The sequence below is a fragment of the Pseudorca crassidens genome, chromosome 2 (assembly GCF_039906515.1).
Source record: "Pseudorca crassidens isolate mPseCra1 chromosome 2, mPseCra1.hap1, whole genome shotgun sequence".
Lineage (NCBI taxonomy): Eukaryota > Metazoa > Chordata > Mammalia > Artiodactyla > Delphinidae > Pseudorca > Pseudorca crassidens.
The window spans coordinates 45,002,117-45,026,463 of NC_090297.1; the positions used below are offsets into that span (position 1 = coordinate 45,002,117).

General features: G+C 40.6%; 2 protein-coding genes across 18 annotated transcripts in view; one reads left to right on the forward strand and one right to left on the reverse strand.

Annotated features, from left to right (window-relative positions):
• Positions 1-5,590, reverse strand: part of IFT25 (intraflagellar transport 25) — a 34,987-nt gene extending 29,397 nt beyond the window's left edge. For 2 of the 16 annotated variants that reach the window (XM_067726236.1, XM_067726225.1), the window contains exons 1-2: positions 5,014-5,202; positions 4,290-4,363 (exon numbers count right to left, since the gene is read on the reverse strand). Coding sequence is in view for 1 of the 16 variants with exons in the window: in XM_067726221.1 (XP_067582322.1) it covers positions 4,854-4,862 (9 nt within the window). In the remaining 15 variants the exon portion in view is untranslated. The other 14 variants (XM_067726235.1, XM_067726223.1, XM_067726233.1 and 11 more) reach the window with 11 other exon arrangements.
• Positions 5,591-5,629: 39 nt separating this feature from the next.
• On the forward strand, positions 5,630-24,347 carry LRRC42 (leucine rich repeat containing 42). 2 transcript variants are annotated; one of them, XM_067726216.1, is made up of 9 exons: positions 5,630-5,840; positions 7,102-7,134; positions 11,447-11,933; positions 15,843-15,974; positions 17,371-17,489; positions 18,730-18,818; positions 18,991-19,104; positions 22,390-22,474; positions 23,847-24,347. In XM_067726216.1, the coding sequence occupies exons 3-9, from the start codon at positions 11,461-11,463 to the stop codon at positions 24,119-24,121; spliced, it is 1,287 nt and encodes a 428-aa protein (XP_067582317.1). In that variant the 5' UTR covers positions 5,630-5,840; positions 7,102-7,134; positions 11,447-11,460; the 3' UTR covers positions 24,122-24,347. The 2 variants fall into 2 exon arrangements, with proteins under 2 accessions (XP_067582317.1, XP_067582316.1); XM_067726215.1 differs by lacking the exon at positions 7,102-7,134 and having other exon boundaries at positions 5,631-5,840.

The window sequence follows — 24,347 nt, forward strand, 5'->3', positions numbered from 1 at the left end:
CAGGGAGATCAGCTCAGTGCTCTGTGACCACCTAGAGTGGTGAGATAGGGAGGGTGGGAGGGAGACGCAAGAGGGAGGAGATATGGGGATATTTATATATGTATACCTGATTCACTTTGTTATAAAGCAGAAACTAACACACCATTGTAAAGCAATTATACTCCAATAAAGATGTTAAAAACAAAAAGACAGTAAGGATACATGTTATAATCCTAGACTTAGGATAAAGCAACCACTAAAAAACATAAAGAGTTATAGGAAGGAGGCCAACAGAGAGGAAAAAATGGAATACCATAAAATACATGGTAAATTTGAAAGAAGGTAGAAAAGGAAGAAAAAAAGAATTAAGTCAGTTAGGACAAATTGAAAATAAAATCCAGAAGACAGATTTAAGCACAAACACACAGATTATTCCATTAAATGTTAGTAAACTAAACACTTTAAGACTGAAGAAAAAAAAAAACCTAAGTACTCTTTTCAAGAGACACACTCTAAATATGAAACTAAAAGGATAGAATAAGATAGAATAAATCTTAATATCTGGTAAGGTAAATTCCCCTACTTAATTTTCAAAAATTTTTTGTTTTATGCTTTATACTTGATTATTATAGTTTTGTTAAATTATATTAAAACATTTTCTGAGATGTTAATTATAATTCAATTCCGTTATAGATTAATTGGGAGAGAAGTGACATGTTTATAATGAGTTTTCAAATCCATGGATCTGGAGTATCTTTTCATTAACTTAAGACTTCTTTTAAGTCCTTAAGTTGTTTTACAGTTTTCTAGGAACATATCTTCGCCTCTTTCATTAGATTCACTCTTAGATACCTTATCATTTCCATTGTTACTATAAATGAGATCTTCAAAAAAAATAACATTATTTTTTTTAAAATCTTATTCTTTACAAGGAATATTTCTAACATTTCACCATTAAATGTGATGCTCAGTGAAGGTTTTGTTAGACACTGTTCATTGGGTTATAGAAATTCCCTTCTCTTTAGTTTGTTAGCTTTTATTTTTTAAGCACAAATGAACGTTGAATTTTATCAAATGCTCTTCTAACATTTACTAAGGTGATCACATAGATGTTTCTACAGGTTAATGTGATAAATTAAATCAAGATTTTCTAATGTTATAGCATCCCCAGTTCTCAGCATAAACTCTATCTACACAGCCAAGGTGTACTGGTATTTTTATCCATAGTTGGATTCAGTTTGCTATTATTTTTAGAAATTTTGCAAATATATTTCTAAGTGAAATTGGCCTATAATTTTTTCTGTTGTTATTTAGTCTATGTCTGGATTTGGAATTTAGACTGTACCCTGAACATAAAGAAGCTGGAGAGCTTCCCTTATTTTTCTATTTGCTGGGTCATTGGATCCTATAAGCCTAGTAAAGTGTTTGTACGTAGATTTTTGACCATTTTCAATTCAGTAGTTCTTTTCAGGCTTTCTACACTTTCCTGAGTCAATTTTGAAATCTGTATTTTGAGAAAATTCTTTCTTCCTAGATTTTATATTTATTGGCACAAAGTGCATTTTCTATTGTAATTTTAAAATCTAGTATTGATAGTGTTAAAAGCTGTGGTAAGATTGGTCAAGTGTTAAAAGCAGTGGTTCAGAAAAAAGTATATATTCGAATATGCTTTTATTTTGCCTTTTTTCTTGCCAATCTTACTACAGCTTTTAATACTACTGATACCAGAGAACAGGTGTTATATGAACACTGTTAACATTTAGTTTGAAGACAAAAAAATACGGTGAATTCCTGGAAATAGAGGCTGATGTACTTGGATGTGAATTTTCAACAAAATTCTAAAATTACTGAATTTCATTATTATTAAAAGGATAGCTTTGAAAATCTAAACAAGAAAGTAGTAAAATTGGAAAGCAACAGTACCATTAATTCACAAGTTATACCAAACCTACATATTTCTTTTTGTTTGTTTGATAGAGTTACTACCTATTAGGGATATTCCTGAACATTTCAACAAAACTTCAGACAAAGCATCCCAAGACACCCTGTGGATGAGATGAATAAATATGGGATGGGTGATAGGCAGTACTTTAGGTAGATATTTATAATTCTTGGAATGGTAATACTAAAAGAATGGTGATTAATGGAACAAAATGAACTGTGTAAGACCTCTACCCTTATCCCATTCAAGATTATTGTTAATTAAGGAAGGAAAAAATATGTTTATCAGTTTTGCAGATGACACAAAGCTGTGATGTCAGCTAATATACTGGATGAAAGAATTAGCACACAAAAAATCTGAGCAAGCTAGAAAGATAGGTTGCAATAAGATATTTAATATACTCAGACTTAAAAAATCAATCACACAAGGAACGGCCTAGATCAGGGACTGTCAAACTACTGCCTGTGAGCCAAATCTACCCTGACACCTGTTTTTGTATGGCCCATAAACTAAGAACGTTTTTTACATTTTAAAATATGTTTTCAAAATCAAAATATTTTGTGGCACATGAACATTATATGAAATATGAAATTCACAGTTCAGTGTCCAGGAATAGTTTTATTAGAAATGGCCACACTCATTCATTTATATATTGTCTATAGCTACTTTTGTGCTATAGTGACAGAGCAGAATAGCTGTGACAGGCTATAAGGCTCATAAAACCTAAAATATTTATTATCTAGCCCATAAAAAATTTGCCAACCTTTCATCTATAACATGCAGAGGATTAGTTGATTGCAAAGTCACTATAAGGCAAGAGTGTACTATATCTGCCCCCAAAGGTAAAGGAATGTTATTTTAAATTACATTAATGTAGCTAAGAAGGAACTAAATTCTACCAAAATCTGTGAAAACCAACTAAGGGCCAGGCACTGTGCTAGTAATGCAAAGACACTACGTAGTAATCTTTGACTATGTAAACCTAAGACAAAGACGGTGACTTAAGAATTGTTTCTGCCTTTAAGTTCAGAGTCAAGGAGAATGGACAAACATGAAACTAATAATTTGTTATGTGCAAACAGTGTGATCCACATCTAGAATACTGTGTTCAGTTCTAGGTAGTATAATTTAAGTAGGACATTATCAGGCTTGATATTGTTCAGAGAACAGAACGTTCATGACGATCTATAAACTATGTTACATGGAGGGAGTTGAAAGACTATCGTTTAAAGAAGAGATACTTTAGTGAGAGAAATATGACAAGTTTTAATATCACAAGTCTTCACAAATGGAAAAAGGATTTAACTGGACTCAACAAATACGAACTGTAAGCAGGAAGACATCATAGATGTAAGAACTTTCCAGCAAAGTAAAGATTTTTAATCTTTTCCATCCCTGAAAGTGTCCAAGAAGAAGACTAGGTGATAACCTACGGAGGAAACCAGAGAAAGAACTCTTGCACTGGGGTTCTTTTAGCCTGAATGAAATTCTAGGAAAGGTAGATTAGGAACAGATAATGAAAAAACTTGAAAGCCAGGTAAAGATGGTAGGCTTTAGCCTGTAGTCCAGTAGTTCTCAATTGGACTGGGGGTGATTCAGCCCCCCAGGGGACATTTGTCAATGTCTAGAGCCAGTTTGGCTGTCATACTGGGGGTGGGGGGGTGATGCTATTGGCATCTAGTGGGCATTTCATGATGCTGCTAAATATTCCACAATGCACAGGACAGTCCCCCAAATCAAATAATTTTGAATAGTGCAGAGGTAGAAAAACCCTGTGGTAACCTACTTGGCAGTGGAAATGTGGAGGGTGGAGACTTAAGGACAGAATTTGCTTTAAAAAAGTAATATGTTTTAGGGAAATATATCTAGCATTGATGTGTAGTAGATAAATAAGAGCATGTATTCTCCAAATGTTCAGTTCTTTTCTGACGTCACATTCTTACCACCTAAATTATCTGAAGGAAGCAAATATGTACTTTAATACAAAACTCATTTCATACCTCCTATAGCCACCAATACCCTTCCTTTTTCCTGTGTTGGATGGAATTATTTAAATAACAAGAAGCGGCAGAATTTGGGTTCACTTTAAGGTTTCTTTGTTGCGCTTAATGCGAAAGAGGCACACCAATCCCGAAGAAACCCATAACACAACTCAACAGGTATGTTGCTTCCTTAACTCCAAAATGCAGGTTCAGGATGTAATCTAACCCCCCATCCTGGGATGCCTTACCTAACTCACACGTGTTCACTGAGGGCCTCAGTTCATCAAAGGTGGTGCACTCTGGGGTGCCATCCTCTGCATTTTTAAAACTCCCTGACCCTGGACTTCCCTGATGCCTTATCCTCCTCTAAACCCAGTGCCACTTACCCAACCCTTTCACCTCCAGTTCACGTAACCTTTCTTTCCAAAAAGCTTTCTGCGCCAAGCCTTCAGTTCACTTTCTTCTTGTGGTCAGGAAAGAGTACCCCTTGCGTCTGGTACTCTTAGAACCAGACTCCTCAAACCCTTTCCCATAACATCATCCACTGGGAACTTTTGTGTAAATTAGAAAACGGCCATCCTCTGCCTCCCCAGGGCCAGGGCCTATAGCTTGGTATCACTTGAAAGGCAACCAGCCCTGACACTACCCTTTCACCTCCGTCCCACACCCTTCTACTCAGTTCAAGACCATTTCAATAGCTCCAAGGGCCCTAAACACATACTTTTGGACGCCCGGCCCAAATTACATAAAATATATGAACCCACATCCTACATCAAATATAATTCTTAAGTATATGGGTTACGTTCCAGTTAATAGGTTACATTTGGATACATTTATTAATTTCTATTTGGAACTGATTTTCCCTTTTGGGGGTCAAAACATTATTTCTGGCTTCCAGAAAGTTCGTGGGCTGGCACTAGTGTCTCTAGGACTCAGGGGAGTGAACAGACCTGCGTCATGCGTCAGTCTTCCACCATCCCGGTCACCTCACCGCCCGCCCACCGTCCGCCTCCGCGCCGCGCGTCTCCTCACAACCCCAGCCACGCTCGCTCTCTCCCTCCTCCACCAGCATCCCCCACCTCCGTCGGCCTCGCCCAGCCAGGCTCCCACCTCCCCCGGTGCCAGCCGAGCCCGCCGAACCACCCTGCTCGCCTGGGCCTCCGGTTAGCTCTAAGCGCGCTGATTGTCGGGCCTCGAGGTCTCCCTACCGCCCCGCCCCCTTCCCTTCCCGCAGGCCTCCGCGGAGTTCGCGGGCGCTCAAATCCTACTCCCGGATCTTCGCTCCACCCCGCCCACAGGCTCTGCCCCGTCCCGCCCCACCCTGCGCAGCGCGCAGGTCCCCAGCTCCGCCCCGCTCCCGCCCAGCCTCCTCCGAGATCCCAGTCGCGCACAGCTGTACCCCCGGTTGTACGCGCCCAGTCTCCCTCAGGCCCCGCCCCCAGACCACGCCCCCGTGCTCTTCCTTACTGCGCGGGCTGAGCTCCGCAGCCCCGCCCAAGGGCCTTTCCCTAGGCAAGCGCCTGAGCATACGCTGCTTACCCTCCCCCAGCTAAGCTGGCTCCCTGGGGCTTCTGAGACCCACGGGACCCGCCCTCGCAAGAGCACGCACGCGCAGTCCCCACCTCTCCCTGCTCAGAGCCCTAGGCCCTCAGGTCGCCAGCCCCGGGTCCGGCCCCGCCTCCAAGCGCGACCCCGCCCCTCATGCCGGGTATCGCGCAAGCGCGCCTCCCCTGCCCAGCCATCCCCCCGCCCCCGACGGCCCCGCGGTCCCAAGGCGCAGGTCGCCCCCAGCCCCCTCCCTTCACCCGCACACTCTCTGTCCCACCCTCCCTAGCTTTGTGCCGGGGGCGCGGAGCCGCTTCCCCCTTCAGCCGCGCCGCGGGAGGAGGGAGCCGTCAGCGAGGAGCTGCTGCTGGCTGCCCCAGGCAGGGGCACAGGTAGGTGGCGGCCGCGGGCTGGGCCGCTCACCGAGCCCGGGGCTGCGAGTAGGGGCGGGTGTGAGGTTTGAGGGAGGGGTGGAATAGGGGGAGGGGAAGACCGAGAAGGACGGGGCTGGGGTGTGGTTGGGTGAAAGGTGTGAGGGTCTAGGGTTGTCAGAGACGGGTTTAAGGGTGGAGTTGGGGTGCTGGGGTAGTGTATGGGGGCGTGTGAGACTTGGGGTTCGGGGCCTGGGTGGGAAAAGGGAGCAGGATTAGCTTGGGTGGATTTGGGGAGGGACATGCGTGGGAATTTAGAGAGAGAGGGAGAATTGCAGTACTGGGGAGGGGGAAAAAGTGGGATTAGAGGAGTGCAAGGAGGAAAGGATCTAGGATGGGAATAGGAGAAGGGGTGGGGTTTTGGGGGCAGGGAGAAGTTGTTGGGGCTGTGAAGTTGGGCATAGTGAGCGTGAAGGATTTTGAAGGTTGAGGGCAGAAGACAAGGAAAAAGATGGAGAGTTTGGGGTCCTGGGAGAGGGAATCTCAGAATGGGAGGAAGGGAGGAGTACATGGTGAAGGACAGAGGAAGAGTGCATGGGGGTTAGAGAGGGCGCGGGTGGAATGGTGTGGGGGGGAGGAAGGAGAGCCAGGTGGAGGTGGGCTTGCAGCTGGGCGACAGGGAGCCGTATTTCAGAAGGGATGGAAGGATTGGAAGGGCGTGAGGTTTGAGAGGTGGGGGCAGGGGAGCTGGGCGTGGGTGAAGGGGGTGGATTAGGAATTTTGGTGTGGAGATTGGATCTTGTGTGAGAAGCTTAGAGTTGGCAGGTAGAAAAGCTGTGAAATGTCAGGGTGTAGGAGAGATTGGCCTGTTCTAAGGGGAAATAAGGAGCTAGGTATGGTGAGAAGGCAGGTAGGAAAGTGCAAGTTATAGGACAACAGAAATGAGTTGAAAACTGGGTAATGGTGGTGACCCAGAACAATAAACTTGAGATTGTTAGTTGGTTATTGGTGGTTTGGAACTAGTTTCTGTTCAGGTTTTTATGTTAGAAACTTTCTTCAGAATACTGCATTTTCAAATAAACCAAGGGTGTCTGCAGCCTTGGGATGACGGCCATGGATTGACAGGTGTTTTCTTGGTGTGTGGATTTGGGTAATTTCTGCCCTGGCAGAGGAAAGAGGGGAGGCCTCAGTGTAGCTCTGTCCTGGCTCTGTTCCCACCAACTCTTTCCTCAGTTGTCCACTGTTTTTTTTATCTCCTCCCTCTCTCACCCCTCCCCCCCAGCTTGAGTCAGTGAATACCAGAGGGATCCAACAGGTGGGTGAGATTAATTTTTAACATTTTTTTATCCTTAAGGCTGATGTCATATTTTTATTCTTGAGAGACAGCATCATGCAGTGGCAAGAGCTTGAGCTTTGGAGTGATACAGCCTTGAGATTGAATTCTGGCTCTGCCACTTATTAGTTCTGTTTCTTAAGTAAGTTACTTTACGTCTCTGAGCGCCTTCATCTGTTAAATGGTGATCCTGACTTCATAGGATTGTTGAGAATTACAGGAATCATTTAATATAGTGCCTAACAGTGCTTGGCAACTCAGTGGTAGCTCTCACACCCACTATTGTTATCATCATAATCTTACTATGATTAATATTCCTGGGGGATTGTTAACTTACTTTACCTACTAAAGTTAGGCGTTTTCTTCTCTTTCTTTTCAAATTAGGTATCCATAGACTCAGCTCACAATTTTAATTGTCTGCTTCCCTGACTCTGTCCTTCCAGTCCACTTGACTGGATAGTCATGAGTCTTGCTTGGCAAACTGGCTTCAAGATCTAAAAAGCTGTTTAGTTATCAATTATTTTATCTTGCCTCTTATTCAAAGAGGCTGAAGAGAACTGAGTTTTTAATGTAGTAAGGCTACATCTTATTCATTTGATGAAATGACATGCTTCATGGTAACTTTGGCTCATTTGTGGTGACCAAATACTAGAACATGCACTATTGTAATAGTTTTCTATGAGGTTTTATGGGTTACAAAACTCCCTCTCTGGAGACAGGCTTAGAGGCTATCAGAATGCCCTGTTACTCTGTCGCTCTAATATGAAGTATAGCTAATACAGATCTCCACTGGACATTGTTATTCTTTCACATACCAATTACTTAAATTTTCCAGTTCGTGTAGTATTTGTGCCATGGTATAGAGTAGGCCCTGTCTCCTGAGGGGCTCCCTTATAATAGACCACTCTGTGTAACAGCCAGGCACAAGCAAAGTCAAGTTACAGAAGCTTTGTTTGGAATTTTCTCACCTTTATGGTTCTTAACCTTGAAAGGCTTAAACATTAATTCAATTCTTAGATCATTTTATAGTACTTCACAAACTCTCAGGAAGCTCCTTATTGTGAGAGTGCAAGATGCACAAATTTAGTAGTAGAAATCAAAGGTCACCAGGATTTCCTGACCATGGTCAGTTCCTCAAGTATCATAGTTGAAGAACAGAGAGCCCTTGGGGTTTCTGGACAGATGATGTGGGCTTACTCTTCAGGAAATATTTGATTTTTTTCATCGTTTAGAAAGAGAACTAGCATTTGATGAGTAATTTAAAAGTAAAATATAGCCAGAACTGTGCCGTTTTTGAAAATGATCCATGGAAGCCGGAGCTGCCAGGATTTGGGGCAGCCTGGGTAAGTGTCCTCACTTTGGTCCCAAGCTGCCTGTGCCCTCTGCTGGATGGAATCAGATTTTTCTGATTTTCACCGGAAGTGGTCATCCATTCATGCATTTGTCCATTTTACTCCAAAGTTTATGGAAGACACTATTGCAGGTGATGGTTAGGGGTACTACAGATAGGCAGACCCTATTTCGTTGCCAGGAAGTTTATAGTGTGCTGATTACTTATAATATGTTATCTTCCATGGAATTTGTCTTTCTACTTTTAAAATTAAGTCATTCTTGTTTGGGGCCATATCTGGTATCTACTTTCTGGTCTACAGGTAGAGTAGGACTCTGAATGTCCAAATCCAGAGATAAAGACCGAAAGGGATCTGCTTTATCTCCTTATCAAGATTAAACTCTGTGAGACTGAAGGGGCCAGGTGCTCACCCCTGGAAGAAAAGCTTAGAATAAGTGAAGTATCTCCTCGGCAGCAGGCACTGAATACTGGCGAGAGTATGGGTTATGAGAGCCAGCCAATTTTTTTTTTCTGGTTTTTAGATTTTTTTTTCCTCCCTGGTAGTACCAGTAGCAATATACTCCCATCATCCTCTTTGCTTCTACCACCTGCAAAAGGGTCTGGTGAGTGGGGGAGGAGTCTGCAGCTGTTGCCTGGTAGAGGAGCTGGCTCCTAGCAACAGTATCAGCAGGGCTTGCAGCTCAGAGTACTAAGTCTGTCCCTTTGAGGTCTCACCCTTCCTCTTCATTTGGTTCAGCAAATATCTGTTGAGGACTTATTCAAGCTAGGCTCTGTTGGGCCTGGAAAAGAAAAGAGATGAATCAAGTTAAGTGTCGTGTACTCAAAGGGCTCACAGCTTTGGGAATATTAGCAAGTGAACGGACAGTACACAGTGCGAGGTGCTATGTAGAAAGAGACATTGGTGCTCTGGGAAAACCAGACAGATGTGTGCACTAGTGCAGGGGTTAGGAAGTTTTCTCAGGAGAGGGATGGTGGTTGAGCTGAGTGTTAATGGTAACTAGGAGTTAGCTAGGTCAGGGAAGCAGAGAAGGATGTTCCAGCCAAAAGGAGCAGGATGTGCAAGGGCCAGTGAGACGAGAACACAGCCAACTTGCCTGGGTCGTATGGCTTAGCCAGAGAGTAGGGCATAAGGAGATGAGCAGGGAAGAGTGAGGCTCTCGGGCGTGGCAGGGCCCTCTTTTCTGATGTGCTTTTATACACATAATTATCCTCAGGAGAAACATGGATCATACTGATACCCACAAACAGGATCAGTGTTTGATCTCCAGAGACTCAGCATTTTTGATCACTGACTTGATTGATTGTTGACACTTTTAAGTAGGTTCAGAGCTACATCGTAGCCCTGCATTGATGCAGAAGAAACTGGGTTTGTTCACTCTAAAAGTCAGTCAGAGTCTTTTAGAGATAATAGCGGCTTTTTGACCTATATTATATTAAGTTTTACCTAAAAATTGTAACAATAATAATCATATACTTTCATTTTATTTAACTTGGCAATTTCTCGAATATTTTGAAACCTCACAGTTCCTCAGGAAAGCAAGTGTTTATTTCAGTTAGCGCTTGGACACAAAATGTCACCCATATGATTGCATAAATACCCTGCTGTTTTTTTTTTTTTACCCTGCTGTTTTTGATATGTTGCCTTACTTCGGAAGTGCCAGCTAACTGAAGAAGTTAAGGCACAAGAGCTAACTAAAAGCTATTCTAGCCCTTGGAAGCATCACACCTTAATAGCTTTTAGTTAGCTCTTGTGGTGGAGGTCTTTATTTGTGGATCCAAAAAACCATGTTGCTTGTGGTCTGTGTAAGGTTTAGCAAAGGAGTAAACTTTAGTTCCATGAATATCTACTCAGGGACTATTACATGCCAGAGCACTATGTTGTTAGGGTGGATGAATTAAACATGATCCTTGCTCTCAAGGAGCTCAAATCAGCAGAACACGCCCAGAAATAAATCAGTAGCAGAACTGTGAGCCAAATGCAATAAAGAAATGTGTGGAAGGTGCCAAGGTAGCAAGGGAGTTATTAGTTTCTAGCCTTTGTTCTGTGTGTAAACATGTTTTAAAAAACAGAAATAGTTGGACTTCCCTGGTGGCGCAGTGGTTAAGAATCCGCCTGCCAATGCAGGGGACACGGGTTTGAGCCCTGGTCCAGAAAGATCCCACATGCCTCGGAGCAACTGAGCCCGTGTGCCACAGTTACTGAGCCTGCGCTCTAGAGCCTGCAAGCCACAACTACTGAGCCCATGTGCCACAACTACTGAAGCTCGCCTCCTAGAGCTCATGCTCCGCAACAAGAGAAGCCACTGCAATGAAAAGCCCGTGCACCGCAACGATGTGTAGCCCCCGCTCACTGCAACTAGAGAAAGCCCACGTGCTGCAGTGAAGACCCAATGCAGCCAAAAATAAATAAATAAAAATAAATTAGTTAAAAAAAACAGAAATAGTAAATTCCACGTGTACAATTTGTAATTTGCAAATCAATAAAAAATTTTATCATTTTAATGGCTGCATAACATTCCATGGTATGGACGTATCATCATTTATATAATAACACCCTTGTTGAACATTTAGGTTATTTTCGGTTGTTTTGCTAATATCAGCTGTGCTGCCATGACTTTCCTTGTAGGTGACTCTTTGACCACTTCTGTGATAACTCCCTTAGAGTGAATTTTAGAAATGAGATTTGAGCTGGCTTTTGAAAGATGAATAAGAGTTCACCAGATAGACAAGAAAAGGGGAAGCATAGGAAAGGGCTTCCAGGTTGAGGTAATAGAGGTAACCTCCAGTGCCATAGTTCACAGGCAACTGGTAAGCTTTGATTCCCCAAATCAGCTACAGGGCCTGCCTGGAAAGCTCATAAAGCTCTGGGCACAGCAAGATGAAGTTACACGTTACAAATGGCATTTTAATTGGATTTGATTTCCTTGTGCCTTGCTTTTACAGTTGCAACCAAGGCAATGTCTTACTACCTCAACTCAGAAAACCACCTGGACCCAGGGCCTGTCTACGTGCGAGAAAATGGGCAACTGCACATGGTCAATCTGGCCTTGGATGGTGTCAGGAGTAGCCTGCAGAAGCCAAGGCCTTTCAGACTGTTTCCCAAAGGCTTTTCGGTGGAGCTTTGCATGAACAGGGAAGATGATACTGCACAGAAAGAGAAGACTGATCATTTCATCTTCACATACACCCGGGAGGGGAATCTTCGGTACTCTGCCAAATCCCTCTTCAGCCTCGTCCTGGGCTTCATCTCTGACAATGTTGATCACATTGATTCCCTTATTGGCTTCCCTGAGCAGATTGCTGAAAAGCTGTTCTCTGCTGCTGAAGCCAGACAGAAATTCACAGAGCCAGGTGCAGGGCTCAGGGCTTTACAGAAATTTACAGAGGCCTATGGAAGTCTGGTGCTTTGCTCCTTGTGTTTGCGAAACAGGTGGGTGTTCTGATTACGATAGTGAGTATTTTATTGGGTGTGTGAATTCTGTCAAGCTATGGGGCTTAGTGGGCTTGGGCACTTTCCCCATCAAACAGCCCTTGAGTTCAGAATTTCCATACACGAAGTGGTAGGCCATTTTGAGAAAAATCATTGTCTTTCTCCCTTACCCTCCCAGACAACACTTAGGTTTATTTTGTAAACACTTTACAAGGATTAGTTAATTGCCACAGCTCCTCCATTAGGTAGTAAATACTCCTCTACCAACTTTTCTAGAAAGAGAAAATAGAAAAGAAAATGTGATTTGCTAAATATCTCTTGGTATGCTCTCGGGAATGTGAAGATTAGTAACCAAAGTTCCTGTCTCTATTCCAGTTTTCAGACCACTAGATATTGAGCATTAGATAAAAAGCAACTTTAGAAGAATAAGTGATTAAAATTTCAAGTGTCTTAAAGTTTGGAAATTTTCAGTAAGGTCCCAACACCAGAACCAGGGTCTGTCTATTTTCTAACAAAGCAGATGTTTTCTCTTATCACCTGCCTTTGCTCATATACTTTTATTGATTTATTTAAAATTTTTATACCACCATCGTGTAAAATGACTTTCAAGGCATCTACTAATTAAAAAGAAAAACTTGAAAAAATACACAGAAAATTTAAACACAAACACAAAAAGGTATAACGTGGAACATAAGCCTCCCTCCCATCTCTCTCCTGTTTCCCTTCCCCAGAGGCAACTACTGTTATCAATTTCTTTTACATAATTCCAGAGATAATTCTGTACATACACATGCATGTATAGCTGTCCCCTTTGTTATACAAACGGCAGCACACACACAGTGCTCACACTGGTATGCACTTTGCTTTCTTCACATATTTTGAAAATCATTTTCCATCAATATGTGTAGATTTTTAAGATAGCAGTATAGTATACCATTATATATATCTTTATACATTTGGGAATATACTCTATCTATAAATTGTATTCTGTTTTTTCCTCCACGTACCATTATACCTTAAGTATTTCTCACAATAGGGAAGATGCTTTTTATCCGTTTGTGATGTCTGCACACTGTTCCAGTGGTCAAATTGGATGAGAATAGCACTTCCATTCACATTTGATGAGCACATAAATTAATGTAGCATTTCTGGAAAGAAGCTTGGCAATATGTATCAAAAGCTTTAAAAATATTCATATCTTTTGTTTGACCCATTAATTCCATTTATTAAGAGTCTGTTCTAATTTCTAATGTAATAATCAGATATGAGAACAAATACTTTACATAAGGGTGTTCATTGTAGTACTATTTGTTATAGTGAAAATCTGAAAGCTGAATATCCAACAAGAGGAAATTAATTAAATAAATTATGGTACATTCATATAATGAAATAGTGTATAACTTTTAAGATAATATCCAAAGATCATTTAAAATGGTGTGGTAAAATGTTCATTATATAATAAATGAAAAAAATAAAAATAATATGTATGATCCCAATTTTGTTTGTAAAAAAAATAGGAAAATTTACATGTATTGCATATATGGGGGGGGGAAAAGAGAAGCCCACTGAAATGTAATTTAGGTAATGAGATTGAAGTTGGTTTTAATTTTCTTTATAGTTTTCCAGATTTTCTTAATTTTTTTCTCCAAGGAATGTGTATTACTTTTATAATCAGAAAAATATAAGAAACATTTTTAGCAATCTTTTGGCTCATATTTTATTGCAACAATTACAAATAAGACAATGCTGCCTTATTCAGATATAAGAGTAAGATTTTTCAGTTGTGATCAAAAACTTTCCTTCTTTTGAATTCTCAAAGGAAAATAGAAAGAAGGCAGGAGATTTGGGTTTGCATTTGCAATTCTCAGCTGAAGCTGCAGCAGCAAAGGTTTTACCAGCATGAAAGGGTTCAGGTCATGGGGAAAGAGCTTGAGAAAATAATTGAAAAATAAGATAATCGTGTAGGTACAGGCACTTGCTTTGTGGGGTTGGGTCACAAAGCTGCCTGCCAAAAGGAGAAGCCAGTGCAACTGGGTTTCAACCCTACAAAACTGTCTCCTCCCTGTGATTTTTAATCCCACCGGTGGTCACAGGGAGGCAAGTATTTGCCTTAAAATATCACCCTGTGTAACCGAAGTAATTATAATAGCTACCATTTAATGAGGGCCTATGAGATGCCATTTACTTTTGGAACATTTTTTCTGATTTTCTTAATAGTCCTTAAAGGAAGTGATCATCAGCTCCATTTTCTAGCTGGAGAAATTGAGGTTCACAGAGGTTAAGTAAGTTTCTTACAATCATACAAGTAATTAGCATTGCTGGAACCCAAACTCAGGTCTGACACTAAAATATCTGTGCTGTTTCTGTTGCTTCTCCACTATACTCTTCTGAACTTTTTAAGGGGCAAGTTGTAAGACTAATTTTGAGCGAGACCCTAGAGCTTCAATTACGTCCTAGATAAGCATGTAGTAGTGTCTGTGGTTTTGCATGTTCGTTTCTCAGCTTTGATTTTTGTAATGTTTGTTAATCATGTTATACGTTTTTGTGTCCTTCCCAGATAACCCTTGTTTCAGAATTACTAAATATCTTTTGGTTAACTGATCAAAGGATGTGTGTTTTCCTTTCTGTAATTGCCAGTAATTCCCCAAATTCCCATTAACCCACTTCAACTCTGTGATTGGAAGATGGAAAACAGCAGCTTTATTTACAATGCAATTAAAATATGTCTGAGTAAATAAGGCTCATTTGTGTACCCAGCTGAGCTCAGTCACCAGGCAGCTTAGAGGGGGTATCGGTGCCCCAGGCCATCTGTACCCAGCAGTCAGGCCAGCGATCAGCTTCAGTATATCTTATTCTGATTGGAAGTAGGAAGAAAAGAGATCTAACTCCCTTCTTGTCCTTGGATTATTCAGTGCTGTTTTTGGTAATTATGATTCTGGCAACAGTAGAGAAATGTGAACACTTTTAAGTATAACCCCACTGATCCTAGCTTACCATCTCGCTGTGGAAACTTCTAGACATCCATGAGAAAAGTGGATGAGAAAGGCATGCTCTTGCCCACAAGCATTTCCCTGTTCTCTTAGACTCCTCTCCTGTTTCCTGTCTCTTCTAATCCCTTTTCATTTTTTCTCACTGACATCATATGAAATAGATGGACAACTAGAAAGCAGGGTGGAGGCCATAGCCTGGGCTGTGCAGTGTCTTTTTGATCTTCTTTTCCTCTCCAGAGGCCTCCTGATACTTCCCGATAGCAGATTGGCAAGGTGCCCCAGTGTAATTAAAGTGTTCATGCTCACAGGTTTGCCTTAATAACCATCTAGTTTAGAGTGAGTTCTTATAATAGTCATGCTGCACATACTTTTGGAGTAAAGTTAGCAGGATAACAGTGGCACAGTGACGTGGGCAGCTACTCAAACTTGTGTTTGAATAGAAAAGATAAAACCTGACTGTCAAATATATCTTGGTATGTTCTTGGGGATGTGCTGGTTAGAACCCAGAATTGTTGGCCTGTTCCAGTTTTCAAAGCACTAGATACTGAGCATTAGATAAAAAGCAACCTTAAAGGAATGAGTGATTAAAATTTCGAGTATTCTAAAGTTTGGAAATTCTCTGATGAAATCCCAGCACTGACACCAAGGTCTGTCTGACTTATAACAAAGAAGATTTTTTCTCTCGTGTCCTGCCTTTGCTCATATGTTTTTATTTATTTATTTAAAGTTTTTATTCCACCATCACATAAAAAGATTTTTAGCTTAAAAAATTCAACCTGTGCCTACATAGTAATCAGTAAAGTCTGCTTATTACATAGTACCTTGTCCTGATGGAATGTTGATGTGTCACAAAGCCACAAATCGTGACGTTTTAAAAGAAGGAAAAGAAAAGCTGTTGATTGCTCTCCACGCCCCACAGATATCTGGTGATTTCAGAAAAACTCGAGGAGATTAAGTCTTTCCGGGAGCTGACCTGCCTGGATCTATCCTGTTGCAAGCTTGGAGATGAGCATGAACTTCTAGAACATCTCACCAATGAGGCCCTGTCTAGGTATTGACCTGCCACCATTTGTAGATGAATTGTTTTGTTTCTTTTTTTAAAGGATGATCAATTGGGATCATCTTGAAGAATGTTGATTACTTCCCAATCCTGTGTTTATTTGCTAATTCTTTTTTCTAAAACGATTCAATCTTCATTTACTTGGTACAAGCAGTATAGATTGGACAACTCTTAGGAAAGTAAGTCACTAGGTTCTTTACCTCAATAAACTTTATTTCAACATATAATACTTGACGCTACCTGTGTTGAAAAATGATTTTGCCGTGGTTTATTCTAGCAAGAGATGAGAAGTTATACAGTTTCTACAATCATTATCATTTTCTATTTTAACTGCTAATGAACTGTAAATTATTTAAAATGTGAACTATTAAAAGACAGCCAAATAAATCCTTTTCAAGAACCTTAATTTAAAGAAATCATCCAGTTCATACCATTCACAAATAGTCCGACTGATCTCAGTATGGCCAGCAGAGACAAGGCAGATGGATTCCTTTGTGGTTTAATAAACACCCAGAAGGATAACAGTACTACAAACCTGAGTCTAACCTGTTTCTTGGGGCCTGCCTAGGACAGTGACACCTACCTACTGCCCTGTACAAAGGTTTGTTTTTTTTTTGAATTTTATTTTTTTATACAACAGGTTCTTATTAGTTATCTGTTTTATACATATTAGTGTATATATGTCAATCGCCATCTCCCAATTCATCCCAGCACCAGCACCACACTCGCACCCCCGCCACTTTCCCCGCCTCAGTGTCCGTGTTTCTTCTCTACATCTGGGTCTCTATTTCTGCCCTGCAAACCGGTTCATCTTGTACAAAGGTATTTTTGTACAAGGTTAGTAAAGGTTCGGATTTCTTGAGTGTGGGACAGTGGAACACATTAATAACACCAGTTACAGGTTAGCTGAATGGATTGGGTTATGTCTGTACCTTATAAACCCAATCTGAGAATTGGATTTATAAAATAATTAGAATGAAAGAATTGTGCTTTGCATAAAGAATTCTCATAGGAGTTCTTAGCAGACTTTCCCAGTATATTTAGAGTGGTTTTGGTTTTCACACAGCATTTGTCAGGAATGCAGCTTTTGTGATAAACAAGTGTATTTATATCCTTAATGCAGTCCCTGTTTACCTCATTCCATCATATACCTTTAGTGCCCTCTGCCATCTGAGACTAGTACTACATGACACTTTGATCAGTAAGTTAACCCTCACTTAGCAACTGAAGTAGCACCAAAATATCTTTAACTTTATTAAATGCATTATGTATGAAATAGCAGAGGTTAGGAGATATATTTTTGAATGAAGTTTATGAAAGTATGTTCTCGTGACTAGACTTTCTCAAATGCTCTTTAAGTAATTTACTTATGGACTTTGTTTTCTAGTGTAACTCAACTCCACCTGAAGGATAATTGTTTATCTGATGTCGGGGTGCGGAAAATGACGGCACCAGTTCGAGTGATGAAAAGAGGCCTTGAAAATCTAACATTATTAGATTTATCTTGTAAGTTTTATTAGAAGTTATAGATGATTAACGTTGGAAGAATGGACTTAGAAATCATTTAGTTCTTCCTCTTTGTTTGAGAGGTGATAAAATTGAGGGGAGGTGACTTTCTTAGGTGCCACAACAAGTTAACGGCAGAGCAGGACCTAAAGCCAGAGGCTCTTGACTCCTGGCCAAATACCTTTCCTGGCATGGTGCCACCTCTGTAAGGTAGTAAAAGACCTTACAGATTCACCCATGCCACTTACTCTCTGCAGACAGGGCAACCTTTCATCATATTCACAGCATATATGAAGGACGTTTGGCTCATTTTTACTTTCTTTGAGTTGCTGATCTATAGTGTCTGTCAGCTAGGTCATTTTTTATCAATAATTGCTTGGTGAAAATCAGGATGAAATTCACAGTTTTGATAACTTGCACAGAATGAACCAGTTATTGACTCCAGTAGTAGAAAGAGGGTAAGATCATTTATGATTTAACTGAGCATTTATTAAATATGTGGCAGGATGGTATGGTGTCAAAAAAATAGAAAGAGCAGGGGTTTGAGGTCAGAGGACACTCCTTGCTCTGCTACTGTGTGCCCTTGTGCAAGTTATTTAACCTCTCTGAGCCTTGGTTTTGCCTTGTGTGAAATGAAGATAATAATGAATGCCCTCCCTTCCTCCCAGGGAAGTCTATTCATTTAACAAATATTTTTGGAGTGTCTACAATGTGCCAGGCACTGTGCTCATGGTCTTTAGGACTCAGTGCTAAATGCAGTACTCTCTGATATGAGAAGGTGATATGTAAGAAAGGATTAAAAAAAAATGCAGGTTAGTAAGACATTAATAGTCTTTGTGCCTCAGTATCCTTGAAAATCTTTTTAAAAGAAATCTTTTACTTTGGACGTAAAACGGCTGTGAACAAAGTCTAATATACCATTCTAATACATGTTTACGTATGTTGTTTTCATGTGGTTCCAAATTAAACCCTTTGGAATAACTATCTGGTTCATTAATTTTTCTGCTAACCCCCAGCTCCTAGAAAGTTAAAGCTGTGAAGGATGTTAAGGATCATCCAGCGTAGCTCCTTCACATTACAATAGGAAAGATAAGATTTCTACATTCAATTTACTCTGAAAAGCTTGTTCACTCAGTATTTTCTATTTTATCATTGTTTGGGCTTTTTTCCTGAGCTTATTGTTGGCATTGTAGCAATACTTATAACTATAACAGAATACTATCTATGTTTTGACATTTAGGTAACCCTGATATCACAGATGCAGGAATTGGATACCTCTTTTCTTTTAGAAAACTAAACTGCTTAGATATCTCTGGGACGGGACTCAAGGTAAGACTTCTACTCCCTTCTCTTGCTTTTCCAGACTTACAATTTGATATTTTGCTTCTGCTAATTGGCATTTAGAAAGGACTGGGATCTGTGATGGTGTTTATTTCCTACTGAAGGCAAGTAGGAGTTAACCAGATGTGTGTGCATTAGTGTTCTGGTTTTCCCTTACTAGGACGTCAAAGCTGTCAAACACAAGCTTCAGACCCACATAGGTCTCATTCACTCCAAAGTGCCTTTGAAGGAATTTGATCACAGTAACTGCAAGACAGAGGGCTGGGCTGACCAGGTAAGGCAGATATTTTCTCCTACAGTTAATGTGGCTTCATTTTAATTCCAAGTGTCTTATTCAACACTTGAACAAATGTTAATCCTCTTGGTATTCCTTGGCTGAATTGTCATCTTCAGTCGAATCCGAGATACTGATGGCCTGGTAACTAACCCAGTTACTTAAGAAAAGGTGTTAGGTGCCAGTCCTTAAATCACATGCTCTGGTTGCTAGATTGTGCTTCATCCGTATGGGACCTGGAAGAAAACGCCTTCTTATAAATGACTCAGAAAATAAATGAATTCTTGCTTGCTATGCAAAAAAGCAGTGTGAACCAACTTCACAAGGACAGATTCTCTTAGCAGTGTGTGTATACTGGAAAGAGAATAAGTCACACTGATAAGAATTCAAATCTAACTCTTTCCCTTTTGGGGGGCAAATTTCTTAACTCTTAGTGAAGAAACCTTTTTTTATCCTGAGCTCTCCCATTTTCTTTCTTTCTTTTTGAAGTTTTAAATTATGTACAAAGAACTAGGACTGTTTGGAAAGGTAGATGTCCTGGATGAACCATTCAAGGAAGTTCACTTAGTCCAACTCAACGAAGCCGATATCCTCTAAGTACTGGCAGAAACACGGGTGACACATATTGAGGCCATATTTCCAGATCAGACTATGCTAGTTTGAGCACACTGAGCCCTTCCATATTCAGCTTCTTAGCTGAACTTTGATGCTCTCTTGTCTTTTTGATGGTCTTCCTTAAGTTGGTAAAGTACAGACTTAAGTAGAGAGTCAGAAGGTAACCAAGTAGTAGAGCACCAGTAGATGCCAGCCTCCCTGTGGCTGGTGCCTTTCTCCTTCAGATGCTTTAAACCAATGTTTATTGCTGGAGGCCTAGAGGAACCACCAAACTTTTTGATCTGGATCCCTCCTTGGCTCCAAGCAATAACGCATGGTTGTGGACCTATCCAACCACCTGATTGTAGCATCACCTCCCTATAAGTAAGCAAGAAGGGGTCCTGGTGAAGCACTTTGAAGTTTGTGAAAATGCATGCTGAAGTAATTACAACAGTTCATTGCCAGACAAAGTTTATAGTGCTGGAAGAATCCTAGATACATCCAGTAGACTTGGGGCAGGTGTGGGATGGTCTTACAAGGGCTTGATGTAGTTTGGTTATGGTAGCAGGTGACATGGTGGAAAGAGCATAGGCTGTAGGGTCAGAGGCCTGAGTTTGGGATCCTGGCTCAGCAACCCAATAGGGATATGACTTAAGGCAACTTTGAGTCTCTGTTTATTTATCTGTAGAATGCAGAAACCAACACCTTTCTTGCAGAGCTAAGGATGAAGTAAAATACCTAACAGCCTGGACTGAAAGCACCGTGCAGTCTCAGCTGGGCCCTAGGACTTGGCAGCAGTGCTTTATCTATCTTTTGTTGATCCTTATTGAAACTGTTTCAGGCTGACTCCATCCTCCTCCTGCCTCATTCTCAGAAGGTGACACAGAAAAATGAGGCCATCTAACAGGAGTCCTTTACTTCCCTCTGTCTCAAAATTTCTACAATTCTGCAACATACCCCACTTCCCTCCTATCTAAGGGAACAGGTATGCCTCTTTATTCCAGTGATAAGCCCTTTAGTGGCCTCTTTTCCTTTCAGTTCTGTTCCCTGAGATCTCCAGCTCACTCTGTGATATTTTACTAATAATTATTTCCCTCTACTGCCCCACCACTACATCTTCAATCTCACTGTCTGTTGGCCATTTTCTTTATGTGTATAAACATGTTACTTCTATTCTCACATGTTCGTTATCCCCCATTGCGATTGTGAGCTGTTTTCTTTTCTTATCTTCCCACCTCCTCACTGCCTACTCAGTTCTTAATCCCTTGTAAGCTAGTTCTGGCCCTCACGGCTCTGCTGCAGGTGTCGTCCTGAAGGTGGCATGTGATCTCATTATTCACCTTCCTTGGCTTTTCTGCAGTTCTGATATAAACATGCATGCCTTATGCTTTTTCTCTCTGGCCTTCCTGCTCAGTATCCCCTAACTTTCTCACTTCTCCCTTTAGCTCTTGCTGATTCCCCATTTCCTCTTCTCCTCTTCTCTTCTATCTCTACCCACTCTCCTGGTGATCTGAACTGTTCTCAGAGCCTTTACTGTCCCTGCGGGAATGATATCACCTTCTCTTACATGTTAGACCTGTTCCTAAATATTCTCCATAAATCTCTGCCAGGCACCTCAAATTCAGCTTGTCCAGAACCAGGCTTGTCTTCTTCTTCCCCATCCCCAAACAGCTCTTCCTAATTGACATTCTTATTTCTGTTAGTAGAAGCACAGTTTTCCTTATTGTCCCCTGAGCCACCAGATTCAGTTCATCTTAGCATTCTTTTAGATCTGTCCCCATTTTCCATGCTCAGGGAGGTATCATAGAGGGGCTGACAACTAAGATTTATTGAGTGCTTCCTATATTCCAGACACTGCTAAACCCTTCATGTATGTTAATCTCATTTAATCCTCACAACCGCCCAGTGGGCTATGTACTATTATTAATCCCGATTTTACGGAGGAAGAAATTGAAAGACAGAAATTAAATCACTTGCCAAGGGTCCCCTGACTAGTATTGGTGGAACTAACTCTGGAACAATATTCTTAAACTATGTGTTGTGCTGCCTCTGTGACCTGAAAATGTTTGTCTTGACTTTCTTTTATGATCATTTCATTGCATACCATGAGAAGTGCTGAATTTAAAGTTCTTGCTACTTGTGCTATATGTGAAACAATTGTTTACTTTATTTATGTGTAGTTTATACTAAACCAAATTTTCAAAAGAATTTATAGTAGCTTATAATAAAAATACATTTGTAGCAGTTTAAAAAAATGGAAACTGATCATGAAGTGTCATGAGAATATGGAAACATGGTCCTTTCACACACGTACAAGAGTGAGTTATAGTTGGTATAGTTTAAGGCATGAAAGTGAGTCTAGGAATGTGTGAAAAGTGTTATGACTAAGATTTTAAATTTTAGTATTTAGTTTAAGGATATGCAGTTTATTTCTAGATTGGAATAGAGATGAAAATAGGGAGTCAGCTTTGTAGATTTTTTCTGAGTCATGCAAGTATGTATATCCAGCATGTTTGTATTCTGACCAACTCATGCCTTAAAACAGAAAATCCAGACTTGACTTGGTTCTTCTTATCACCATCATCTGAAGTAAGATTACCATGGGGGTTTGTGTTTATGGAAAGAGAGGGGTGGGGACCAAGGAAAGCTTGAGACTTTGTTTGGATTCAAATCTTTCCAAATACATTTTAGATTGTTCTGCAGTGGGAGCGTGTGACTTCGGAAGCTGTGAAGCCACGAGAAACCTCGGAGCCTGGAACAGCTGCTCAGCATTTCTGTGAGAAATTCCCTTTCCTTTGGAGTGTTTTGCCCTTAGGTTATTTGCCCTTAAAGCACTTAGCTCATCTTCACTCAGTGGGAAAATTAATTATGATAGTATTGACTTAATTAGATCACTGAGACTTGTATTCTGTCAACACAGCTTACAGTGTAAGTTCACACTTAGCTTTGAGTACCAGCACCAGGAAAATAACTTATTAAATGTATGTATGTATGTACATATGTGCTTATTGACATCCCATCTTGTTCCAGAAAAAATTTGCAGTGGTACAAAAGTAGATGGATATCGAACATTAAAAAGGAATTAAAAGTGCAGCCAAAAGGGACAAGCAACCCAAGTGTCCATTGACAGATGAATGGATAAACAAAATGTAGTATTTACATACAATGGAATATTATTCAGCCTTAAGGAGGAAGGAAATTTTAACACATGCTATAACATTGCTGAAATTTAGAGACATTCTGCTAAGTGAAATAAGCCAGTCAAAAAGACAAATGTTGTATGAGTCTTCTTATGAGATTCCTAGAGTGGTCAAGTTCATATAGACAGAAAGTAGAATGGTGGTTGCTGGGGACTGACTGAGGTGAGGAGTGGTAGGGAGTTACTATTTAATAGATACCAAGTTTTAGTTTCCGGATACCAAGTTTTAGTTTCTCCAAGCTGAAAAAGTTCTGGAGATGGATGGTGGTGATGTTTGCACAACAATGTGAATGTACTTAATGCCACAACTATACACTTAAAAATGGTTAAAATGCTAAATTTATGTTATGTGTATTTTACCGTACTTTTTTTCTCTAAGGAGTTAAAGGATGAAATCGAAGTGAAGGAAAAATAAAGGTAGAAAAATAAGAAAAATTCAGGGCAAACCAAAAAATATAGGATAAGGTTGTATCATTTGCTAGAGTTGTGCCGCAAACTTGGCTGTTTTTAGAAGACAGAGTCAACTCCAGATTTTGAGTAATAATAGCTGACGTTTTTTCAAGCTTTTACTATTGTGCCAAGCATTGTGCTAAGCCCCTTATGTTACTTTATCTTCACATCACCCTTATGAAATAGGTTTTATATCCCTCTAAAGATGAGGAAACTGAATCTCAGACAAGTCACTTGCTCAAGGTCATTTATGCAGCAAGTGGCAGATCTGAGATTTAAATCCAAATCTGTGATACTCTCATGTGAGTGCATACCTTCAACCTGTGCTGGTGCATTTGCTGTAAGTTACTTTACAGGGCACTCAATAGGGAATAAAATTAATCCAAACCTCACCCTGTTTGAGCCTCTTATCACTTCCTTGGATCATCTTTCTGGACTTAGGCAGCCGTTAGCAGTGGCATAGGAAAGCTCATTGCCCTTCCGTTTGTCACCCTTACAGATGGGAAGCGGGCTCGAACAGAAGCCCCAGTGAAGTGTCACCTGGCAGACGCCCACATGAATTCTTCTGAGAAACTCCAGTTCTATAAAGAGAAAGCCCCAGATTGCCATGGACCACTGTTGAAACACGAAGCCCTCTCAAGCCAGGAGTCAAAGAAGAGCAAGAAGAGAGCTTTCGAGGAGCCAGAGAAGGAACAGAGCAACTCTTCACAGTCTTCAAAGCAGAAATATGTGTGTCTTGCTGTGGAAGACTGGGACTTGTTAAATTCCTATTGATTGGCGGATATAAGTTGACCATTTTGCCCTCCAACTCTAATGTACGAAGAAAGGGGGCTGATGATGTTTTCCTTTTCGTTTGAATTTACCTATGGCATTAGCATAGCAAGCGGATATTTCTACTTTTGTGGTGGGGGAGGGGAATGCTATGGAAGTATGTAATAATTTCTAATGTATATTTTCAATACATAGTAATTTTTTCAAATAAACGTTTTTGCTGTCCTTA